Consider the following 18,546-nt stretch of genomic DNA (forward strand, 5'->3'; position numbering starts at 1 on the left):
CAGGCCACGGACGTTGGTTCAGCCATACCTGTCACCCTTCCACTAAATCTCATCGCGATCGACGCCTTTCTGCTAAAAGATACGGACATCACCGAGCACCAAGCCACCATGCTCCCATCCATCCTGGAAACTGCACAGGGCGATTAGAGCAGAGCTACGCTTCCCACTGCAAATTGCAGGGCAAAAGGGCATCTGAATCCAATCAGGCCGTATTCACTTTGCTGAAGAAAGCATGATTATACTGGGCGGAAAGCGAGTTAGCAAACTGACTCTCTTGAGGCTTGAGCTATAAGTGTAGCCCAAGAGGGAGTGCTCGGATTCCCCCTTCTTCTCCGCTCCACCCGTCTCCATCCCTCGTCCTAATCCTGATAGTTTATGGGCGGTGGCTCTTCCGTCTCGCCCAGCCCTGTCTAGTCGTCTAGCTTCCTCGCCTATCCCACTCCACTCTAACCACTGTACTAAAGTAGCAGTGCCGGAGCTGGACTGCCTCTACTTGTACTGATTGCTTTGTAGCCACTGTACTGTCAACTGTGCTGACATTATATACCTCTTCTTGCTCAAGCCAATTGCCATTGCCACCCACCACGCAGAGCTGCATTGCTCCGAGGACATGGGAATTGCAAGAGTTTTCGTCGTCCTTCTTGTTCTGATTTGCATATTCCTCAGAGGTAATTTCGATTGCTGAAGAGTAATTTCTTTGAGAAGTAATAATGGAATTCCTGTAATGGTGAGCTGAATCGACGGCTTTGGGTGCAGAGGGGAGGGCTGCGACCTTCACGTTCGTGAACCGGTGCACGGGGACGGTGTGGCCGGGCATCCAGTCGAACGCCGGGAGCTCGAGGCTGGACCCGACGGGCTTCGTGCTGCCGCCGGGCGCGTCCCGCGCGGTGCCGGCGCCGTCGGGCTGGTCCGGCCGCGTCTGGGCGCGCACCGGCTGCGCGCAGGACGGCGGCGGGAGGATGGTGTGCGCCACGGGCGACTGCGGGTCGGGCTCCCTGGAGTGCAACGGGCAGAACGCGGCGACCCCCGCGACGCTGGCCGAGTTCACGCTCGCCGGCGGCAACGGCGACGACTTCTACGACGTGAGCCTGGTGGACGGGTACAACCTGCCGATCCTGATCGAGCCCGCGGGCGGCGCGACGGGCGCGACGACGTGCGCGGCGGCCGGGTGCACGGCGGACCTGAACGCGCGGTGCCCCTCGGAGCTCCGCACCGAGGGCGGCGCCGGGTGCCGCAGCGCCTGCGACGCCTTCGGCAAGCCCGAGTACTGCTGCAGCGGCGCGTACGCCAACCCCAACACCTGCCGCCCCACGCCCTACTCGCAGGTGTTCAAGTCGGCGTGCCCCAAGTCGTACAGCTACGCCTACGACGACCCCACCAGCACCTTCACCTGCGGCGGCGGCCGCGACTACACCGTCACCTTCTGCCCCGTCGCCACCCCGAGGTCCGGTCCGCTAGCTCTCTTCTCCATCCCCCTCCGCCTCACATGGCCACGGTTCACTTCGCACGCCACTGCGCTCCAGTAATTAACTTAAATTCCTCCGATGACCACAATAAATGCTCGCGAGATTGGCGCGTACGTAGAGTCGGGCCGCGGCAATGAATTGAATTGGCTACGGCGGCACGGAGCCGTCGTGTACCTGTAGTGGTTGGTGCGTGGTCATGGGTGGAGCATTGAGCGCGCCACATCACCTTATCTGTCCTATTTAAATGCATAGAAAATGAGTGCAGGTGCAATACGCCACGCTACTAAAATCTGATTTTTTTAAAAAAACTGATTTTTGGAAAGAAAAAAAAGATTCTCAAGTGGAGCAGAATGGGGCAGTGAGAGCGAGAGGTTTGGAGGGTTGCAATGTGATGTGATCGTTGGCCTGGATCGAAGATGGTAAGCATAATCTCATTAGGTTGATGCGCAGAGGATCTTGCCGCCCATTTCCTTTGGTGCTTAACTTGTTAACGAGAGGTTTGACCCCCGGTGTGGATCCTTTTTACTGCTGCCGGTTTACATGTCAACGTCGTGGTGGGATAGGCCAGTCGGTTTCATTCCTATCTCGTGAGGTCAGGGCAGAAAGGGTACGCAAAACAAACCGTAGCTGCTGCCTTCACGACGGCAGTAGGGAATATATTTTCTATTTTGAAATGACGGTACGGAATATTTACTCTGCAGAAAGGGTTAAAAGGCACGCGCAAAGGTTACTTTCAGTAGATTTACTAGGCGTTCTTTTTCACTGACTGCCTGTCCCTTTTTCTTTTGACAAAAACGTGCAGCGTGAAATCGTCGGGCGGGCCTGGAGCGACTACGGCGCCACCGACGCTGCCGGGGGCGACGCCGCAGATGCCGAGGACGGCGGGCGGGCAGCAAGGCGGCCCGGACGGGCAGGGCGTGATGCTGGGCGACAACTCGTGGCTCGCCAGCCTCGCCACGGGCGACGCGTCGGCCGCGCCGCCGGTGCCGGGGCTCGCGCTCCGGGCCTCGCCGCTCGCGCCGCTCCTGCTCCTCGGGCTCCTGCTATAGCCTAGCAGCGGCGGCACCCAACCAAACCAACCGAACCCGTCACACCAAGTGAAGCGAAACTTTTGGTCAAAAGAAGCGGGCGTCGCGCGCGCGGGCGGGCCACCGGAGCAAAGCGAGGTGCCGCGGGGCGCGCTCGGCGGCCGGCCGCTGCCGACGCCGACGCCGACGGCGAGCAGCTCGACGGAAGAAGGGCGGTTGGTGTGTCGCGCGCGGTGCGGCGGTGGGGCTGGCCGTGGCCGGGGCTGGGGCCGGTTTGTGCGTTCGTGGGGATGGGATGATATGATTCGATTTGACCAGGATCGCATCACGCCATTTGTAAAACTCGCCGTCTTCTTCTTCTTCTTCTTTTTGGGTCTGTGCCGTTGTGTTCAGGAAAAAGAAAGAAAGAAAATGTACAAGAAGATTGTCCCGCAGGTAACCAAAGAGAGAGCAATGATTGTGCACGCACTCAGCACTCGACACTCCGGCCATCAGGCGCTAGTGGCGAACCAACCAACACTTGCGCACCACGGTCCACGGATCATCAGGCTAACAAAAGTCCATCACTACTAGCAGCTCGCATCATTCAACGGACGGGAACGCACACCTGCTACGGGGAGTCCCTACGCTATGCCTCTTTGAAGCCGCCCCGTCCGGGCCGGCGGGCCGGGCCTGCAGTGGTTGCTGGCACCGAACGGCCGTTTTCAGAGACGTGGAGGGTGCACTATCTCCCGGACAGGCCACCGAACGCTCCTGCTGCATTTGAAACATTTTATTTTTTTTGAAGAACCATTTGAAACATTTTCTCAAGCCGTGCAGGAAGAGATGATCTTGATGGCTACCTGAACGTGTAGTGCCCCAATCAACAGCTAAAGGAAAACCTAATGGCCTGCTAAGGCATGGACTGAAATGCTAGAATACTAATGCTAATTTGCCAATCGTATTGTACCGGTGCCACTTTAAAGTAGCGTACACTGGTGACGCAGGCCTCGGCGTCCGGCACATGGGAGAAGACGCGCCGCCACCTGTGCGCGCCGATCAATCAGATGCCACAGGTGGGGTGCGGGCGTGGTGGGGTGGGGTGGACATGGGCGTGGTGATGCCGTGATGGCCACTGATCCGGTCAGGTCCACTGCTTTTGAGTGAAGCCAAAGGAAGAAGGATCGGTGGTGCCCGGGGCGTTCATGCCTGCCCTGCCCATGATCGGGGTTTGGTTTCTGAGCGGCGTCTTATCAGGCAGGCCTAGGCCGATCGCCTTTCAGCGCCAGCGTAGTGGCCGCCTCCTCCTCTGCTGTCGTTGATGCGATCTGTGATAGCCCACCAAGAGAAGTAGTACTAAGCACTGTCAGCTTGGCAGTTAGCAGTACGATTATGCTGCTACTGCCATGTCAACTCGGCAATTGGTGGTACGATTGTGCTGCTACTGACGCAGACAGACTTCAGAAGGCAGCGGCGCTAGGGGTTGCGTTCACCGTTCAGCACCAGGAACTAGACGCGATGGCATGCTCTGGTGAGGTGCAGGCGTGTACAGTTCTGTTCTGTTCTGGTGCGTACCTAGACCCAACATCTAATCGCACCAACTGCTGGCCTTGTGATCTTGCTTCAGAAGTTAGCTAAAGGCACCTAGTTCCGGGTCATACCTAACACCCAGCCCCTGCGTTCAGTAATCAAGTCACCATTGCCGAACTCTCAGAGAAACCTCCTTTCAGATCGACACGACGTACATGCTGCCTGCTGACGAAAAGGATGAGACGGGCGTCCTCAGCTTAGCGATTACAGCACACTTCAGTAGTCTTTTCCTCCCCAAACTGGCCAGTTTTTAAACAGCAGCGAGACAGTGACGGCCATGTTCGCCGTAACCGCCGGAGATCCGGCAATTGACATGAACCTGACGCGAGGCCCGGCCTCATGTGACATTAAGCAGGCGCCGGTTAGGATGAAAGGAAACGAGACGAGGTAATGCCGGGCCGGCACATGAGGCTGTCCGGTGACCGCGACGCTGACCGGCCACCGACCCGGTCGTCTCTTTCAGTTCTCTCGCTCACAAGGGGTGCTTGCTTGCCAAAGTGCCGATTCTGATACGCGACGGTGCCTCAGAAATCACCGATCAGAGTACAAGCACAGCTACTACGACAGCATCTGCGCCTCAGTTAGCTGCCTATTAGTAGAAAAGATACACCAGGGCCCTGCACTGCCTGCAGCAAAAGGAGCTTTCTGATTCATGTGTGTGTGTGTGTGTGTGATTCAGCATTAGTTGTAAGGCAGCAGCTAGCATTGTCACCTTTCTTTGCTAACTCCCATTGCTTCTGCAAGTTGTTGTCCAATGTCCATTGGGCATTGTGGTTGCCTAGTTGCACCCTCGTGAACGAAGGGTTCGCCTTTTCGTTGACTCCCAGTCGTTTAGCAACCGAAGCTCTGAAAGTAGGACAGGTTTAGCTGTAATTGAGGTTTGTTAAACCGGACGGAGGAATCTTGAGTCAAAAGTTGAGTGTACTGACAACAATCCCGCGATAAAAAGATGCTAAAAGATCGAGGATCCTTTGGGCACGACAGGGATGCTTGTAAAGAAGAAAGGTGAACAGGGAACGGCGAAAAAAGGAATGGAACGGGTGCATGCCGACGACAGTTAGCAGAGGCTACCTTCTACTGGTCCATCGCTAAGGAATGTCCTGTTCTGCATCGGTGTCCCACATGCTTAGCGATAGCATACTACCGCTTTGCTCTTGATTATTAGATTATGGGCGTAATTGTGCTAACATACACGGTCATTTTCAATGCGTTTCTACGTTCCATAAATATGTACTAAGTTAGGGGAGAACACTGAGACCTTGCCCTAACATGATATACTTGATGAAATTCAGAAACTAGCAGTAGCAGGCAACAAGAATGCATTATTACAAAAACATAGGCAGTTCCATGGACATTCTAACATTTGGCAGTAGTTTCAATGCATCCTCAGTCTCACTTCAGGAAGAAGCAGATTGAGCACATTAGTGTATTTGTATCAAAAAGCGTGTGAAGGTCATACTTTTGACAGGTCGTGTAAGCTCGCACATGGCGTCAACGACACAAGAAGAAAACGATTTGTCGGAGGCTTTTCTTGTAATGGCGTAGCAATGGAAAGAGGAGAGAAAAAGGAGCTGTTGCTTTGGGGAAGTGCCACTATGTTCACGGAACCTATTAAACAAAAATAATCATTCGTCATGAAAATATCCACCGATCCTAGGGTACCTATGCAAAGTTCATAGATGGGGATTGATAAGAACAATACACCTAGCATCAACCGAAAATGGACCACCTAAGCAACTGCCGAAAGCCTCACTGGGATGACTACGCCTTGAGTCCTTGACGACCCTTCAGAGAGTACTCATCAGTTACAAACCGTGTCTTGTATTCTTGATTACTCCCGATAACTATGAGCATTTGTATGCTCAGATTCATCGAGACCAAATAAGGCAATCATATCGCATAAAAAGAGGTTCATGAGGTCTATAACGTGCTTAGTTCTATGAACCGAGATAGGTAACACATGATGAAAACTATTCTGAATCCACTCATGAATAAACTCAGATGCAGAAGGATGTGGATCATGCACTTGCTGGCAAAACAAAGTTCAAGAGCATTAGCAGCTATGCAGTTTTCCATGAACCCTTGCTGGCATCTCTGAAGATCGCTTTCATCCAGTCAGCAACCATGAAGAGTTTGCAACAGCCTAGGAACCAATTGCATTTGAAAAGAAAATTTGAGAGGATACTTGTCACACAGACGCAGCATCAGAGCATCAGACAATAAACCAATTTCGGTGCTGTAATGCAGTAACCACTAGATTAAGATAACACAAGTCCTCAATCATTGTTAGTCAATACTTCAGCTTAGCAGATGAAAAGTCATAGAAAGCGGCAACGAATAACATTACTTTCAACCTGCAACCTGCTATCTTATTAGACAAACAAGCCACGATGAAGGGTGTCTGTAAAATCATAATGAGGACAGAGGACTTGAATACACAATGGCAACAACTTGCAACATAATGTCATATCATCTTATGAAAATAATGCATGGTTACATGTCACACATGAACTTTATATCAGTGATGTCATGGAAGCCTGTCAGATGAGGAAAGGTTTGTTTGCAACTGGAATGAGAAGGGGGGGGGGGGGATTTGAAATGTCCAATCAATATCCAACTTCGGTTTACACTATGGTGCTGGATGGAGTAGATTAAATAACAGGTAAAGCTAATGAATTGTAAACGGATTTTCCAATGAAACAAAAATATCCTAAAATGACTACTAACAAAATGAGCTAATTCTAACCAGCAGAGGGTAGCAATGCTCCTTGTCATAATTGGGCCAGGTTCTGTCATCACCAGCCTCATATTTTTTGTGCAGATTACAGACAGTAGGATCATAATTATCTATCAACTCACAATTAAGCCCATTCTCTTTAATTATTCCCAGGAACTTGTCGAGTGAATCACCTCTTTTGGGGCTCAGGAAGACGGCCTGTGAGGTTGCTGAATGCTTCAGCAAGGATTTGACTGTCTGGGCAAGGCTTTGATGGAATTGCTTGAAAAATGTGCTGCAGGACCAAGCAAAATGTGAATAAGAAAATTCAAATCAAATGGAACTTATTAACCTAACAATTGTTTATTACTAGCAAGGATGCACGGTGCAATCAAAGTACAGATGAAATCAACCAACCGCTACAAGGTACAGCTTCTGAAACATTCATTTACAGAAAGATGGTAAGAAGGAGCTCCAAGCCATATATTACTAAATAAAAAAAAACACTAGCTGGTTAGATGCATTGCTGAATACCAAATTAACAGCCTCACAGAATATCACCCTCACAGCGTATCACTGACACATGAGAATTGAGAAAACAGCAAGCAGGTACAGGATTGACAAGAAAATCAGCATTCAATAATTACAAAGTATCAAAAGGGTTGAACATACCAGTCACTTGCAACAATGATGTCAAAAGTATTCAACATTTCTGAAGCTTGCTCTTTGTCCCAATGCAGTATCATAGACTTAACCTTTGTTTCACCAAAAGTTTCTGCATTGATGGATATGTTCTTCTGAATATCTGCGGGTTAATGGCTTACAAAGGGCACAATGTGCTTTTGAAAAATTAAAACAAAGACCATAAAAGATTAATACGTGGGAGTAATCAAATCTGATTTTCTGCGCCATTTACAAAAATTAGCAAAAACTCAATTGTGCATACATGAAATTGGGAAGGATACATCCAACTACTTGCGGGTTTCCATCAGAAATAACAACCTCATCAGCATTTGTACAGGCTGCAATAACAAACCCAGCCAATCCATAACCAGATCCAAGTTCAAGCACTTTCTTGGCCCTAGAATGAATTAAACAATTCAATTATGGGATAAATATAATAGAAACTGGTTTTAGTTAAAGTAGAAATGAACTACTCTGTAATCATGGAAAAAGCTTTCAATGAACCACACTATTATGCAAAAGCTTTACATTTAGACTATTGCCCAATATGGCAGAACAAAAGGTATTTACAATTCTTCATATAAATAAAGTTTTGCAACACAAGAAAATTGTGCACTGTTGCAAAAATCATGAGCTAACACAGGACGCAGCTCTCAGATATCTGTCCATTTTCTGCTCTTGATCTCATCGAAAACAAAATATATGATGAAAAATAGCATGGACAAAAAACTAGGGTAAGAATTTAACTGTAAAACCAAACTCAGCTTAAACCTCTGATGAATTTATCTAAACAACTTTTGAAAATATTTGCATGAATAAGGACCTGTATATCCTGTACATTTGTCTAACAGGTTGTCCTAGAAGGCCACACTGCTTGTCGAGAAGGACATGCTTGCATAAAAAAAAGGGTAATGTACCTCTATGGACTATGGTCCTGTTTGGCCACGCCCAAATCTGTGGACTGTGGTTGCCCCAATCCTAATTCCACCCGTCGTAGGTTACACAGAAGCCAGGTCAGCCTATTTATTCACTAAAACCCAACACTGGTTGAATAAGAAATTCACTTAGGTCCTTGAATCCCTAAAAAAGGTTTAGAGCCAAATCCAACAACATTGAGTGCCTAAGTTGGAGGACTTAAAGTGGAGAATTTGTGATCCCGTGCAAAACACAACTACAAATCGCCTGACTCCAGCATGCTGTGCCAAATCAGTTAAAGGTTCTTTTCCCCAAAAAAGGCATACTAATGCAGGAATGACACATGTGTAATAGATCTCGCAATTAACAAGACACAACAAACCTGAACATGTCTGAGTGGTTAATACAGTAGTAGGCAAGGACCTCTTCTGATGGCCAACAACCTTCAGGGGGAAAAACACATGCAAACTTAGAACTGAACCTTTTTTTTTTGAAATCAACTTAGAACTGAACTTGGATTCTATGAAGGGTATAACATGAAAAAGTGGAAGAACCAAAGGAAATTCAGAATAGCATGGCACTTTCAACTCTTTTACTGATCTCGCAATTATATACTGATTTTTTATAGCACTCCTACTTCTAAAGTCAGCCATATCCAATCTTAAGTGCTTAATGACTGGAGAGTATAGTCTATGAAGCAAGTACAATAAACTTTGTATTAGATAAGTTCTAAAGTTCATTAGGTGTGTAGGAGTACAATTTTAGTCGAAGAAGGAAAAGATGCTTTGCATAGAGGGATTGTATCAATCGCCTTTCTTGGACAAAACAGTATGTAAATAGCCGTATTCTGCAAAGTGGCCAAGACGCCAAAGTTCACAATATGCATATGTTTTCATTTCTTTTCTACGCAAGAGCCTTCCTATTTCCATAGAAAACAGCAAAACTAAAAACATCTGGCAAGAGTTAATAGACAACAATCTGAAAAACGCAATAAACATGACCATACACGTGAGTTGATGTAGAATTGTAGATAGATAGAATCACATTGCGTATGGCAACAGAAAAAAAAAAACTTGCTTGAACAAAACTTACATACTAGTCCAGTAGTATCGATGTTGTATCTGTTCGAAGCTTCAATGTCATTTAGTTCAAGGGAATCCTCTCTTCTGTATCTGGAATCATGCACTAAAATAATAACCAACTGCAAATATGTGCCAACCTTTCTAGCTGGTTGAACACTTCATGATGGCTAGTTAAATGTGTAGTTACGCACAGGGCTTACTGGCGAGAAAACAATATGATTCCCAATTATATCAGGGAAAATGAAGATAGGGAAAAACTATATACAGTACGCCAGTACACTAGGGGCAAACAGTAGATTACTTACACTAGATTAAGTTTAGAGGAACCTCCACAAGGCAGCTTATAAAATACACAAACATCCTTTTGGCATCCCAAATCATTTTCATTTCCATTACTTGAATTCTCAAGTGATTTCATTAGCCGTGAAATTGGCAATGAATGGCATTCAATCAGGTTAAAGCCACGTGAGGCCTTTCTTGAAATGTTGATGGTACCATCTTTGATATCCTGGTCCCTAGACGTTCCTTCTGCATGGAAAATTAGCAATTATGAGCTGCTTATGCAATAGAACCATGCAATTCAAACAGCTCAAAATTGCCATGTTGAAAATAAAGGAAATAATAACAAAGATATACAATTAAATTATTCTATGCAAATTGCCGAAGTACTGAGAGGGGCAAACTACCATTGCCTTCTGGCCAAATATGGTAAAATAAATCAACTTACATTTAATGGTTCCAAAGTGCTTCTATATGAAACTGAGGACCAAAAACAAATCATTCATAGCCTGTATGCTCATACACTCAGAAACCAGCAAGTGTAGTTTGTAGGTGAATAGTTAACCGGTAAAAGTGCCCACAACTAAAATGAAATTTAGCAGGTAAAATGCACATACACACTTTCATGGGAACATTGATTTTGAAGGTGAACCACCATATTTGCCCAAAGTATATACTACTGAAGCAAGATCTCTAGATACATTTCGTTCAAGCAAGTTTTAAAACTCCAAATCAGACCATACTGACTCCCTTAAGGCTTTAACTAGGTAACCATCAAACAGGACATGCCCCCGTAAGTTTGTGCATCATTCCCCTGCCATCAGTAGTCCCAAACATTACCAGAGTGTGTATCAGCGTGTCAAGAGCTCAAATCGCATGCTAGAATTATCCTGTGGCAGCACAAGAAACGACAGCGTTGCACGAGCAAGCTGACTTGTGCCCTATCATCTACGCAGGAGGTCTTCTCGTCCTTTTGGATCGGCCGATGACGGGCATCGAATGCTACATAAACGGCATGACTTTCCTTATGCTACGTTAGAACGAGGCAGACGCAAGTGTCGGACATGGGGCGCGGAGAAGGGGAGGAGATCGGCGGAACCTGGGGCGCGCGAGGAGGAACGAGCGAGCAGGGCGCGGCGAAGGATGCTCCACCGCTGAGAGGCATTGGAGCTGCCACGGGATCGAGCGGGTGCCTGCGGCGGCGCCGGCGACGAGGAAGAGTCCATGGGAGCTCCGAGCTCGACGAGAGAGATAGAGAGAGATCCAGCAAGGCTAGGAAGGCGTCTATTTTGTGTGGATCGGAGGGCTCGTACGGGGTTGGTGGGATTCCAAATTGGCAGCCCACACGGCCCAATATCAAACAGAGCATGCGATGCGCTGTGCGTCTGTGCGACGCTTCAGTTTTAGTCCCACCTCGGCGGGTTTCAGCGAGCGGAGCCGGAGAGCGTGCCTAAAAGGAGTTCCAGGGCACTCTTTCAACTCATACCTTTCTCGGCCTTTTGGCTAAGATCAAGTGTAGTATCTGTTCTTATCAGTTTAATATCTGATATGTGGGCCATGTGCTCACTTCGATATTAAATTAATTTTTTAAGGGGAGGGTCCATCATAGTGGCTTGCCACTGGGCCCTTAGGCGTCGCTTGGGCTTTGCACTACTGCCCTAGCCTGGCGCACCCCGCCCAATTCGCAATAAAAATTTTTAGGCAAAAGTCTATTTTACCTCCTCCAACTATCACCAAAGTTTGGTTTTCCTCCTATAACTATAAAACCAGGTATTTCACCTCCCTCAACTTTTCAAACCGTCCATTTTACCTCCCTCGAGCGGTTTTGAAGGCTGTTTGCTACAGTAACCGTAGTTTTGTCTTTTTCTTTTTTTAAAAAAATTTCAGTTGAATCTTTGAAAAATCATAGTAAATCACAAAAAAATCATAAAATAGAAAATCTAATTTTGTTGGACTCCACACGAGTAGATATATACAGTGAATATATTATATGGTATACTTTAGTATAATTTTTTTACTGTAACTTTAGATATATATTTTTCTATAATTAATTTATAGCTACAGTTTTCGTCGTCCCATTATGGTCAAATTTTTATGGTGGCCTAATCATTATATGATTGAGCTATAGTAAAAATTTTATGATTATTAGATCATGTATGACTGATCTATAGATTTATCTATAGATTCGTCTAGATTTTTCTATAGATTTATCTAGTTTATATAGATAAATCTATAGATCAGTCAAACATGATCTAATAATCATAAAATGTTTACTATAGCTCAATCATATAATGATTAGCTCACCGTAAAAATTTCACCATAATGGGACGACGAAAACTGTAGTTATAAATTAATTATAGAAAAGTATATATCTAAAGTTACAGTAAAAAAATTATACTAAAGTATACCATATAATATATTCACTGCGTATATCTACTCGTGTGGAGTCCAACAAAATTGAATTTTCTATTTTATGATTTTTTTGTGATTTACTATGATTTTTCAAAGATTCAACTGAATTTTTTTAAAAAAGAAAAAGACAAAATTACGGTTACGGTAGCAAACAGCCTTCAAAACCGCTCGAGGGAGGTAAAATGGACGGTTTGAAAAGTTGAGGGAGGTGAAATACCCGGTTTTATAGTTGTAGGAGGAAAACCAAACTTTGGTGATAGTTGGAGGAGGTAAAATAGACTTTTGCCAAATTTTTAATGGGACCCTTATCGGGCCTTTCTATTTCTATTTGGCCAGCCTTGTTTTCTGTTTGGGCCTCGTCTCCAGTCTTGAAGTGTGATGTCTGGCCCAAGTGTCCGTGTATATTTTTTCTCACTAACCGAGGAAGTATCAACAAATAAAATTGATCTAAATTCCACACATGACAGGATGGGAACCATGTGAAATTTCTTCCACAGCAATCACTTATACAAACACTACATTAGCTAGTAGTAAGCCGTTGCATACATCACACTACCCGTATGGGACGACGGAGTCAGGAGAGACGCTCCCAGAACAGCACGAGGGCTGGTGCCTGGTAGGCAGTTACATCTGGACGTTGATGTGCCTGGTCTCATCGCCCGGCGAGAGCGAGAAGGTGGACTGCGTCGTCCTGTTGTTGTAGGTGACCGTGAGGATGTACTCCCCGAGGAATCCGCTGAAGCTGTAGGCGCCGTGCGCGTCCGTCTGGCCGCCGGCCTGCAGCGTCCGCCACTCGTTGAGCAGGCGGTCGACGACGTCCCCCGTGGGCAGGTTGTTGAGGCCCCAGTCGGTGAGGCACATCTGGTAGCACCCGCTGGGGTGCAGCGCCGTCCACAGCATCACCCCGCTCACCGCCGGGTGCGCGTACGCCTCCCGCAGCACCTGCTCCAGGTACGCCGCCTGCGTCTGCGCGTCGAACTTGCTGCTGATGTCGATCTCGGTGAACCAGATGGGGAGCCCCAGCGTGGCGAGCTTGTCCAGGATGGCGCGCATCAGCGGGATGTTGGGCCTGGAGAAGTGGCCCTCCAGCCCGATCCCCTCCAGGATGGCGCCCCCGGCGCGGAGCTCCCTGAGCTTGGCCGCGTACGTGTCCACGGTGGAGAAGGGGTCGTCGCAGGTCTCGATCACGTTGTACTCGTTCATGAAGAGCGTCGCCAGCGGGTCGGCGTCCTGCGCCACGCTGAAGAACTCCATGGACGCGTTGGGCCCCAGCCGCTGCTCGTAGAAGTTGTAGTGGAGCATCTCGTTGTTGACGTCCCAGTGCGCGAACTCGCCGCGGTAGCGGGTCATGAGGCCCTGGATGCGCGCGTTCACGGCGGCGCGGAGGTCGTCCGGCGAGGTCAGGTTCTTGACCCACCGCGGCGTCGCGTCCTGGTTCTCCCAGAAGATGTTGTGGCCGCGCACCATCACGCGGTGGGAGCGCACGAACGCCAGCATCTGGTCCGGCACGTCGAAGCGGAGGAGCCCCGACGTGGGCTCCGTCGAGTACCACTTGAGCTCGTCCTCGAACACCGCCGCGTTGAAGCGGTCCACGAACCACTTCTGGTACGCCTGGTTGCCCAGGATGGTGGACGCGATCGCCGACCCGATCGGGAAGTCCTTGGCGGTCTGCTGCACGGAAACGGACGCGCCCACCACGCGGGCGCCCTGCGGGTCGGCCACGTGGATGGTCGCCACGCGCTTCCTCCTCTGCGGCCAACAGATCGAGTGAAGCAGATCAGAATTTCTTTCTTTAATTTTTTTAATAAATAAGCAGATCAGGATTTCTGAGTCGCGTCCAAGAACGAGCTGATAAGCTGCTCGGCCGGGTCATCTCGACACGTTAATTACCTTCCGGATGGTGTCCTGCTGGTGCATCGCCCACTGGTCCGTCGTGAACGGCTGCAGCGACCCGCTGGCGACGGTGATCTTCATGGGCGTCTTGTCAGCGTTCTGGGCACACACACACACGTACAGAGCAAAAAGAGATCAGCGAGCAATTCAGATTTCTGAATGAACTTTCTGTGTGGAGCTCGTCAGATGCGACGATATGCACCTGGAAGAAGATGACGGCGGTCTGCGTTGGCCAGTCGAGGACGAAGCCGCCCTTGACGAAGGCCCAGCAGTCGCTCCTGGCGAGAACCGTGCCGATGCACCTCGCGCCGGTGTTGTCCGGCGCCAGCCTCGCAGTGATCAGAGCGTTGGAGGCGCCTTCCAGCTTCACCCAGCCTGCACGATGCCGCAAATTATTGAAGCTCACATGACTGCAAAGGGGGAGGACGACATGCGGGCAGGGGCGGCGGCCGAGCTCACATGAGAAGGTGTACATGGTGGTCTTGTTGAGGTTGTAGACCACGAACGCCGGGGAGAAGACGCCGGTCTCCGTCGTGCGGTAGCCGTCCGGGTCGTCGCTGTTGCCGAACTTGAGGATGCCGCCGTTGTACAGCGCCGGCTCCGGCTGCCCTCTGCACTGCACGCCATGCAGCAAATAAATCCCAATCACGACAGTTAAAGCAAAACTATTCTATCAAGCTTAAACACATTGACAATCAAGTGCCTGACAGCGACGGATGACACGCCACGCACACAGAAAGCCGCAGCTAAGCGTGTACACCTAAGCGTCGGTTGGTCACTCGGTCGGCCCAGAAACGCATGTTCGCCCCCCCTGCACAGTTTGGCGCTGCTGCTTGGCGCCTTGCAAGGGCTTGGCTTCAGAGAAGAGCATCGAACAAACAAGACGGGCCGATGCATGATCACTTGATCAGGAGACTCCCTACCATCCCACTGATCCCAGGGCTTATTAGCTGTGGTCCATGCCTAAAAAATTCAGAGAAGCGTAGTATAGTTTTGTGTCATCTGGTTCCGTGCGATAATGTTTATGGGATGCTAGCAGGTGGTAGGTAGGAGATGCTGGTGGGGGCTGTGGGGTGCCCCCAGCGCACTGCGCACGCATGGGAACAAAACTGGAATAGCCGGAGGGGAGGATCATGTGGGTTGTGGCCTTGCAGGGAGGAACGAACCATCTGTTGAATTGTTGTGGTCCAGCAGTGGCTTTGAGCTTCGTCATCTTCAATATTTCAAAAAAAAAAGCTTCGTCATCTTCCTACGGTTCATCCTCTGCTGCCTAGTTCTCTAATGGCATTGGTTATTTGGGGTGTGGTCACCGGAATGGTCTTTGATAACGATGCAAGAACCGCCAGGTGCATTGCAGTTTTAGTGAACAGTTAACGGTTTAACGAGCTTGCTGTTACTCATGCATGGCGACAGAATGGGCAGAAAGCTTGCTAATTCTGGAGAGAGAGAGAGAGAGAGAGAGAGAGAGAGAGAGAGAGAGAGAGAGAGAGAGAGAGAGAGAGAGAGAGAGAGAGAGACGACTTACGTCAGAATAGGCGGAGTAGCCGTACCAGCCATCTGCATTTCAACAGGAAGTTCAAACAACGTCAGTTACTTGTACGCTTGAGAGAGAGGAGGAGAGGGAGCGAGGTGTGGAGGATGAGCAGCAGAGCAGGTAACCCCACTGACCAGGAGGCACCGCAGCGACGAGCTCGCTGCCGCAATGCAGCAGCATCCACAGCACGACGACGAACCCCGCCGCGGCACGCGGAGCGAGGCGAGGCTTCCCCATCGCCGCGACCGAACGAGCGAGCTCGACCTCCTCCTCTGCTCAAGGCTTCAAGCTGCGGGCTATGGAGGAGCAAGCAAGCAGCAGCTAGCGAGAGGAGGAAGCTAGCAGCAGCTAGCGAGCAACCGAGGCCACACACACAGCAGACAGCACACACACGGGTCGTGATCAGAGCAAGGAGCCGTGGCGCGCTATATATAGCCCGGCCACATGGCACTCGGCTCCAGCACTCGGGCGAGGCCGCGCGCGCGCCCTCTCCGCACCCGGCGGCCCGCCATTGGCCGCCGCGGTCACGGGCCGGCGCGGGCGCCCACGGCGCTTTCCTCACGTACGCCTGGTCCTCGGAGGCTGGCTGCCTCCGCACGCAATCCCAGCGCGCTGCCCCCGGTTCGGTGCGGGTGGCCTTGTGGTGCGCTCCTGCGCCGGGCCTAGCCAAGCACTAGCGCCTGTTCGCCGGGTGGAGGGAGGCTCACATGCGGCCGACCAGGCCAGGGGGCCGAGCCGAACGGCGAGGCCGGTCAGACTCAGAGGCGGCAGCATGGCGGGCACGGAGTGGGCCAGTGAGATCAGGGTCGTGAACGCGAGCGACACCCTTCGGCTTATTCTGCGTCCGCGTCGTGCCATGGGGATTGTATTGTACCGCGGGCCTCGAAGTTTCTCCTGTTGTTTTCCTCCCTCCCTGGCTCGGCTCCGGCGACGGAATCGGTGGGCGGGTCAGGCGGCCGGTGGTGCGTACGTGTTAATGCGGCGCCGGAGGAGGCTGCGCTACGAGCTCTAGGGCGCCTTACGGCCGCGACGCCTGTTCACGTGTCCGGCGGAGCGATCGAGTGAGTGCCGCGCGCGGGCGTAACAGTGATGCCGTGCCGGCTGTGCTTCATCGCCTGAGGCTCATGATGAGGGGGAGAGATCACACTCCGTGGGAGAACACGTACCGGACCAAACAGCAAAGCTGCTCGATCATTCAGCAGCGATGTCGTGGGAGTCTACTTAGTTTTTTTCGTTTACTTGACCTGTACTCGTACAGCTAAATGCCCCTGATGCATCTTACGCTCTGTTGGTTGTTAGCGGCAGTGTTGGATAAATAAAGAAGTGGGGTGCGTGCTAAACAGCCTAACCCATCGCGAAAACAGGACGTAGACGACATGCATCGCGTGGCCAGCTCTCAGCTGATTACTCCCACTGACACCATTCCATATTTCCATTGCTATAAGCAGCAGCACACCAGATTGCCTAATAAAGGAGACACCTTTTATAAACTTGCAACCTTGTACTCATGCAGCCGCAACCTACCACCGCCTTTCGCGTATCCATAAATCTAATGCCACCCTCGCATCATCTTATTATCTTCCTCTGTTTTCTTTTCTTTATCCCCCTTACCAAACGAAAAAGGGGGATGGGAGTTTAAACCCATCTTTTTTCCACTGGGAAATTGGTCCAAACTCCAAAGGCGACGCACGCCGAGGCGGTTGGTGCGCTAGAATTCGACCATAACCGGCCAAACTATTGCCCGCGCTCTCCTCTGGACGCCGGAATTATTGCCCTCCTTTCGGAAGTGGGTTTCCAAAGCTACTCGCCTTGCCGGCCGGCCAAAAAAGAATCCATCCCCTTTGCGACGCCGGACCATGTCATCCAATGCAAAAAAGAGAAGAAAAAAAATGCACGCGATCGGTAGAACGTTCAGCCCCTCGCCCCCAAAATACACAGAACCGCCGGGCACTTGAGGTTGCAGAGGGTCTTTTGCCCCGTAGCCGGCCGGCCGGCCGTGTACGAGCAAAGCTACGTACGGGATCCGCGGAGTGGGGCGCTCGCACGCGCGCGCACAGTGCCAGTGAATCCCACGCTCGCAAAAGCGTCTGTAGGCGCCGCCACCGCAGGGAAAAGCGCATCGCCGGGAGGGCGGCGGCCTCGAGAATGAGATGGATGGCTCACGTTTTGGCGGTACCGAGCCGAGACGCGGACGTTGCCCGCTCGGTTTGGAGCGGCCCGCGCCCTGGTAGGCGAGGCCCGCGAGGGGCACGCCTCGGCGGGATCACGGGCGGGGGCGCGCGAGCCCGGCCACGGGGTACGTTTGACTCGCTGCGGCGGAAAGACACGACGCCGGATAGTGCCGGGCGCCGGGGGCTTCTTCGGCGGCACGGTCACGGACGCGCCCGCGCGCGGGACACTTGTTGCGGGGCGCTGGGCAAGCACAGCTTTGCTCGGCGACCGTGCCGCCGGGGCTCTTGTGGATCATGTGACCCGGGCAGTTCGTGGCCGAGATTTACCGGCACACAGCTGCGCCTGCGCCTGCGCCTGCGCCTACGCTGCGGCCGACGCCGGCCTTTTTGTCCCGGTTGTGTCGTCGGACGACCCGTGCCAAGTATTTCACCGGTGGAGTACGTGTGGAGGGGGGCCATGGCGCTCTGCACTTTTTGCTCAGCTGTCTCCATCACAAGGGCCCGCCCGGCTGTGGGCTACCGCTGTCCTGAATCCTGATCCAGGCGTACGTACGTCCAGCCAAAGCCTCGGGACGCCGCTGGCCTCACGAGTCCATTCCCTGCTCCGGGAAAAGGCGGAATGAGGTGAACGCGACACGTAACGTGCGTTTACCATTTGTCGCGCTGTCAGGGTCGCCCTCAACAAACCCAAGCGTTCCTGAACCATTCAGATGAAGATAGCGTGAAAAGTTACTGGTTTGGATAAAATAGTAGTGGTACTGTGCTGATCCAAATCAGAAGATTTCGGCAATTCGGAA

At 50.7% G+C, this 18,546-nt stretch overlaps 3 protein-coding genes and 1 non-coding gene across 5 annotated transcripts; 2 read left to right on the forward strand and 2 right to left on the reverse strand.

The window, feature by feature from the left end:
* Positions 1 to 2,962, forward strand: LOC120646681 (thaumatin-like protein 1). Its single transcript, XM_039923098.1, has 3 exons — positions 1 to 668; positions 757 to 1,444; positions 2,269 to 2,962. The coding sequence occupies exons 1-3, from the start codon at positions 611 to 613 to the stop codon at positions 2,513 to 2,515; spliced, it is 993 nt and encodes a 330-aa protein (XP_039779032.1). The 5' UTR covers positions 1 to 610; the 3' UTR covers positions 2,516 to 2,962.
* Positions 2,963 to 6,504: 3,542 nt separating this feature from the next.
* Positions 6,505 to 11,044, reverse strand: LOC120646682 (calmodulin-lysine N-methyltransferase-like). Of its 2 annotated transcripts, none has more exons than XM_039923100.1 (7): positions 10,839 to 11,044; positions 9,766 to 9,985; positions 9,471 to 9,550; positions 8,761 to 8,821; positions 7,745 to 7,860; positions 7,452 to 7,584; positions 6,505 to 7,074 (listed from the first exon to the last, which is right to left on the reverse strand). In XM_039923100.1, the coding sequence occupies exons 1-7, from the start codon at positions 10,963 to 10,965 to the stop codon at positions 6,786 to 6,788; spliced, it is 1,026 nt and encodes a 341-aa protein (XP_039779034.1). In that variant the 5' UTR covers positions 10,966 to 11,044; the 3' UTR covers positions 6,505 to 6,785. The 2 variants fall into 2 exon arrangements, with proteins under 2 accessions (XP_039779034.1, XP_039779033.1); XM_039923099.1 differs by having other exon boundaries at positions 9,766 to 9,988; positions 10,839 to 11,043.
* Positions 11,045 to 11,221: 177 nt separating this feature from the next.
* On the forward strand, positions 11,222 to 11,416 carry LOC120653140. The gene has a single exon (XR_005666821.1). It is a non-coding gene; the product is annotated as a U2 spliceosomal RNA (small nuclear RNA).
* Positions 11,417 to 12,617: 1,201 nt separating this feature from the next.
* On the reverse strand, positions 12,618 to 15,984 carry LOC120646683 (endo-1,4-beta-xylanase 5-like). Its single transcript, XM_039923102.1, has 6 exons — positions 15,713 to 15,984; positions 15,570 to 15,601; positions 14,504 to 14,660; positions 14,247 to 14,419; positions 14,042 to 14,143; positions 12,618 to 13,900 (listed from the first exon to the last, which is right to left on the reverse strand). Exons 1-6 carry the CDS (start codon positions 15,813 to 15,815, stop codon positions 12,776 to 12,778), a joined length of 1,692 nt encoding a protein of 563 aa, XP_039779036.1. The 5' UTR covers positions 15,816 to 15,984; the 3' UTR covers positions 12,618 to 12,775.
* Positions 15,985 to 18,546: the final 2,562 nt, after the last annotated feature.

Source organism: Panicum virgatum, chromosome 9K (genome assembly GCF_016808335.1).
Source record: "Panicum virgatum strain AP13 chromosome 9K, P.virgatum_v5, whole genome shotgun sequence".
In the NCBI taxonomy this organism is placed as follows: domain Eukaryota; kingdom Viridiplantae; phylum Streptophyta; class Magnoliopsida; order Poales; family Poaceae; genus Panicum; species Panicum virgatum.

Excerpts from the sequence above, each read along its gene's own strand:
- LOC120646682 (XM_039923099.1), bottom strand. The coding sequence starts at position 10,965 with ATGGACTCTTCCTCGTCGCCGGCGCCGCCGCAGGCACCCGCTCGATCC. Across the intron at positions 9,989-10,838 it reads TTCCTCCTCGCGCGCCCCAG|AAGGAACGTCTAGGGACCAG; the intron begins GTTCCGCCGATC and ends TTTTCCATGCAG. Across the intron at positions 7,861-8,760 it reads AACCACTCAGACATGTTCAG|GGCCAAGAAAGTGCTTGAAC; the intron begins GTTTGTTGTGTC and ends AATTCATTCTAG.
- LOC120646681 (XM_039923098.1), top strand. The coding sequence starts at position 611 with ATGGGAATTGCAAGAGTTTTCGTCGTCCTTCTTGTTCTGATTTGCATA. Across the intron at positions 669-756 it reads GATTTGCATATTCCTCAGAG|AGGGGAGGGCTGCGACCTTC; the intron begins GTAATTTCGATT and ends CTTTGGGTGCAG. Across the intron at positions 1,445-2,268 it reads TGCCCCGTCGCCACCCCGAG|CGTGAAATCGTCGGGCGGGC; the intron begins GTCCGGTCCGCT and ends AAAAACGTGCAG.
- LOC120646683 (XM_039923102.1), bottom strand. The coding sequence starts at position 15,815 with ATGGGGAAGCCTCGCCTCGCTCCGCGTGCCGCGGCGGGGTTCGTCGTC. Across the intron at positions 14,144-14,246 it reads CCGCCGTCATCTTCTTCCAG|AACGCTGACAAGACGCCCAT; the intron begins GTGCATATCGTC and ends GTGTGTGCCCAG. Across the intron at positions 13,901-14,041 it reads AGCAGGACACCATCCGGAAG|AGGAGGAAGCGCGTGGCGAC; the intron begins GTAATTAACGTG and ends TGTTGGCCGCAG.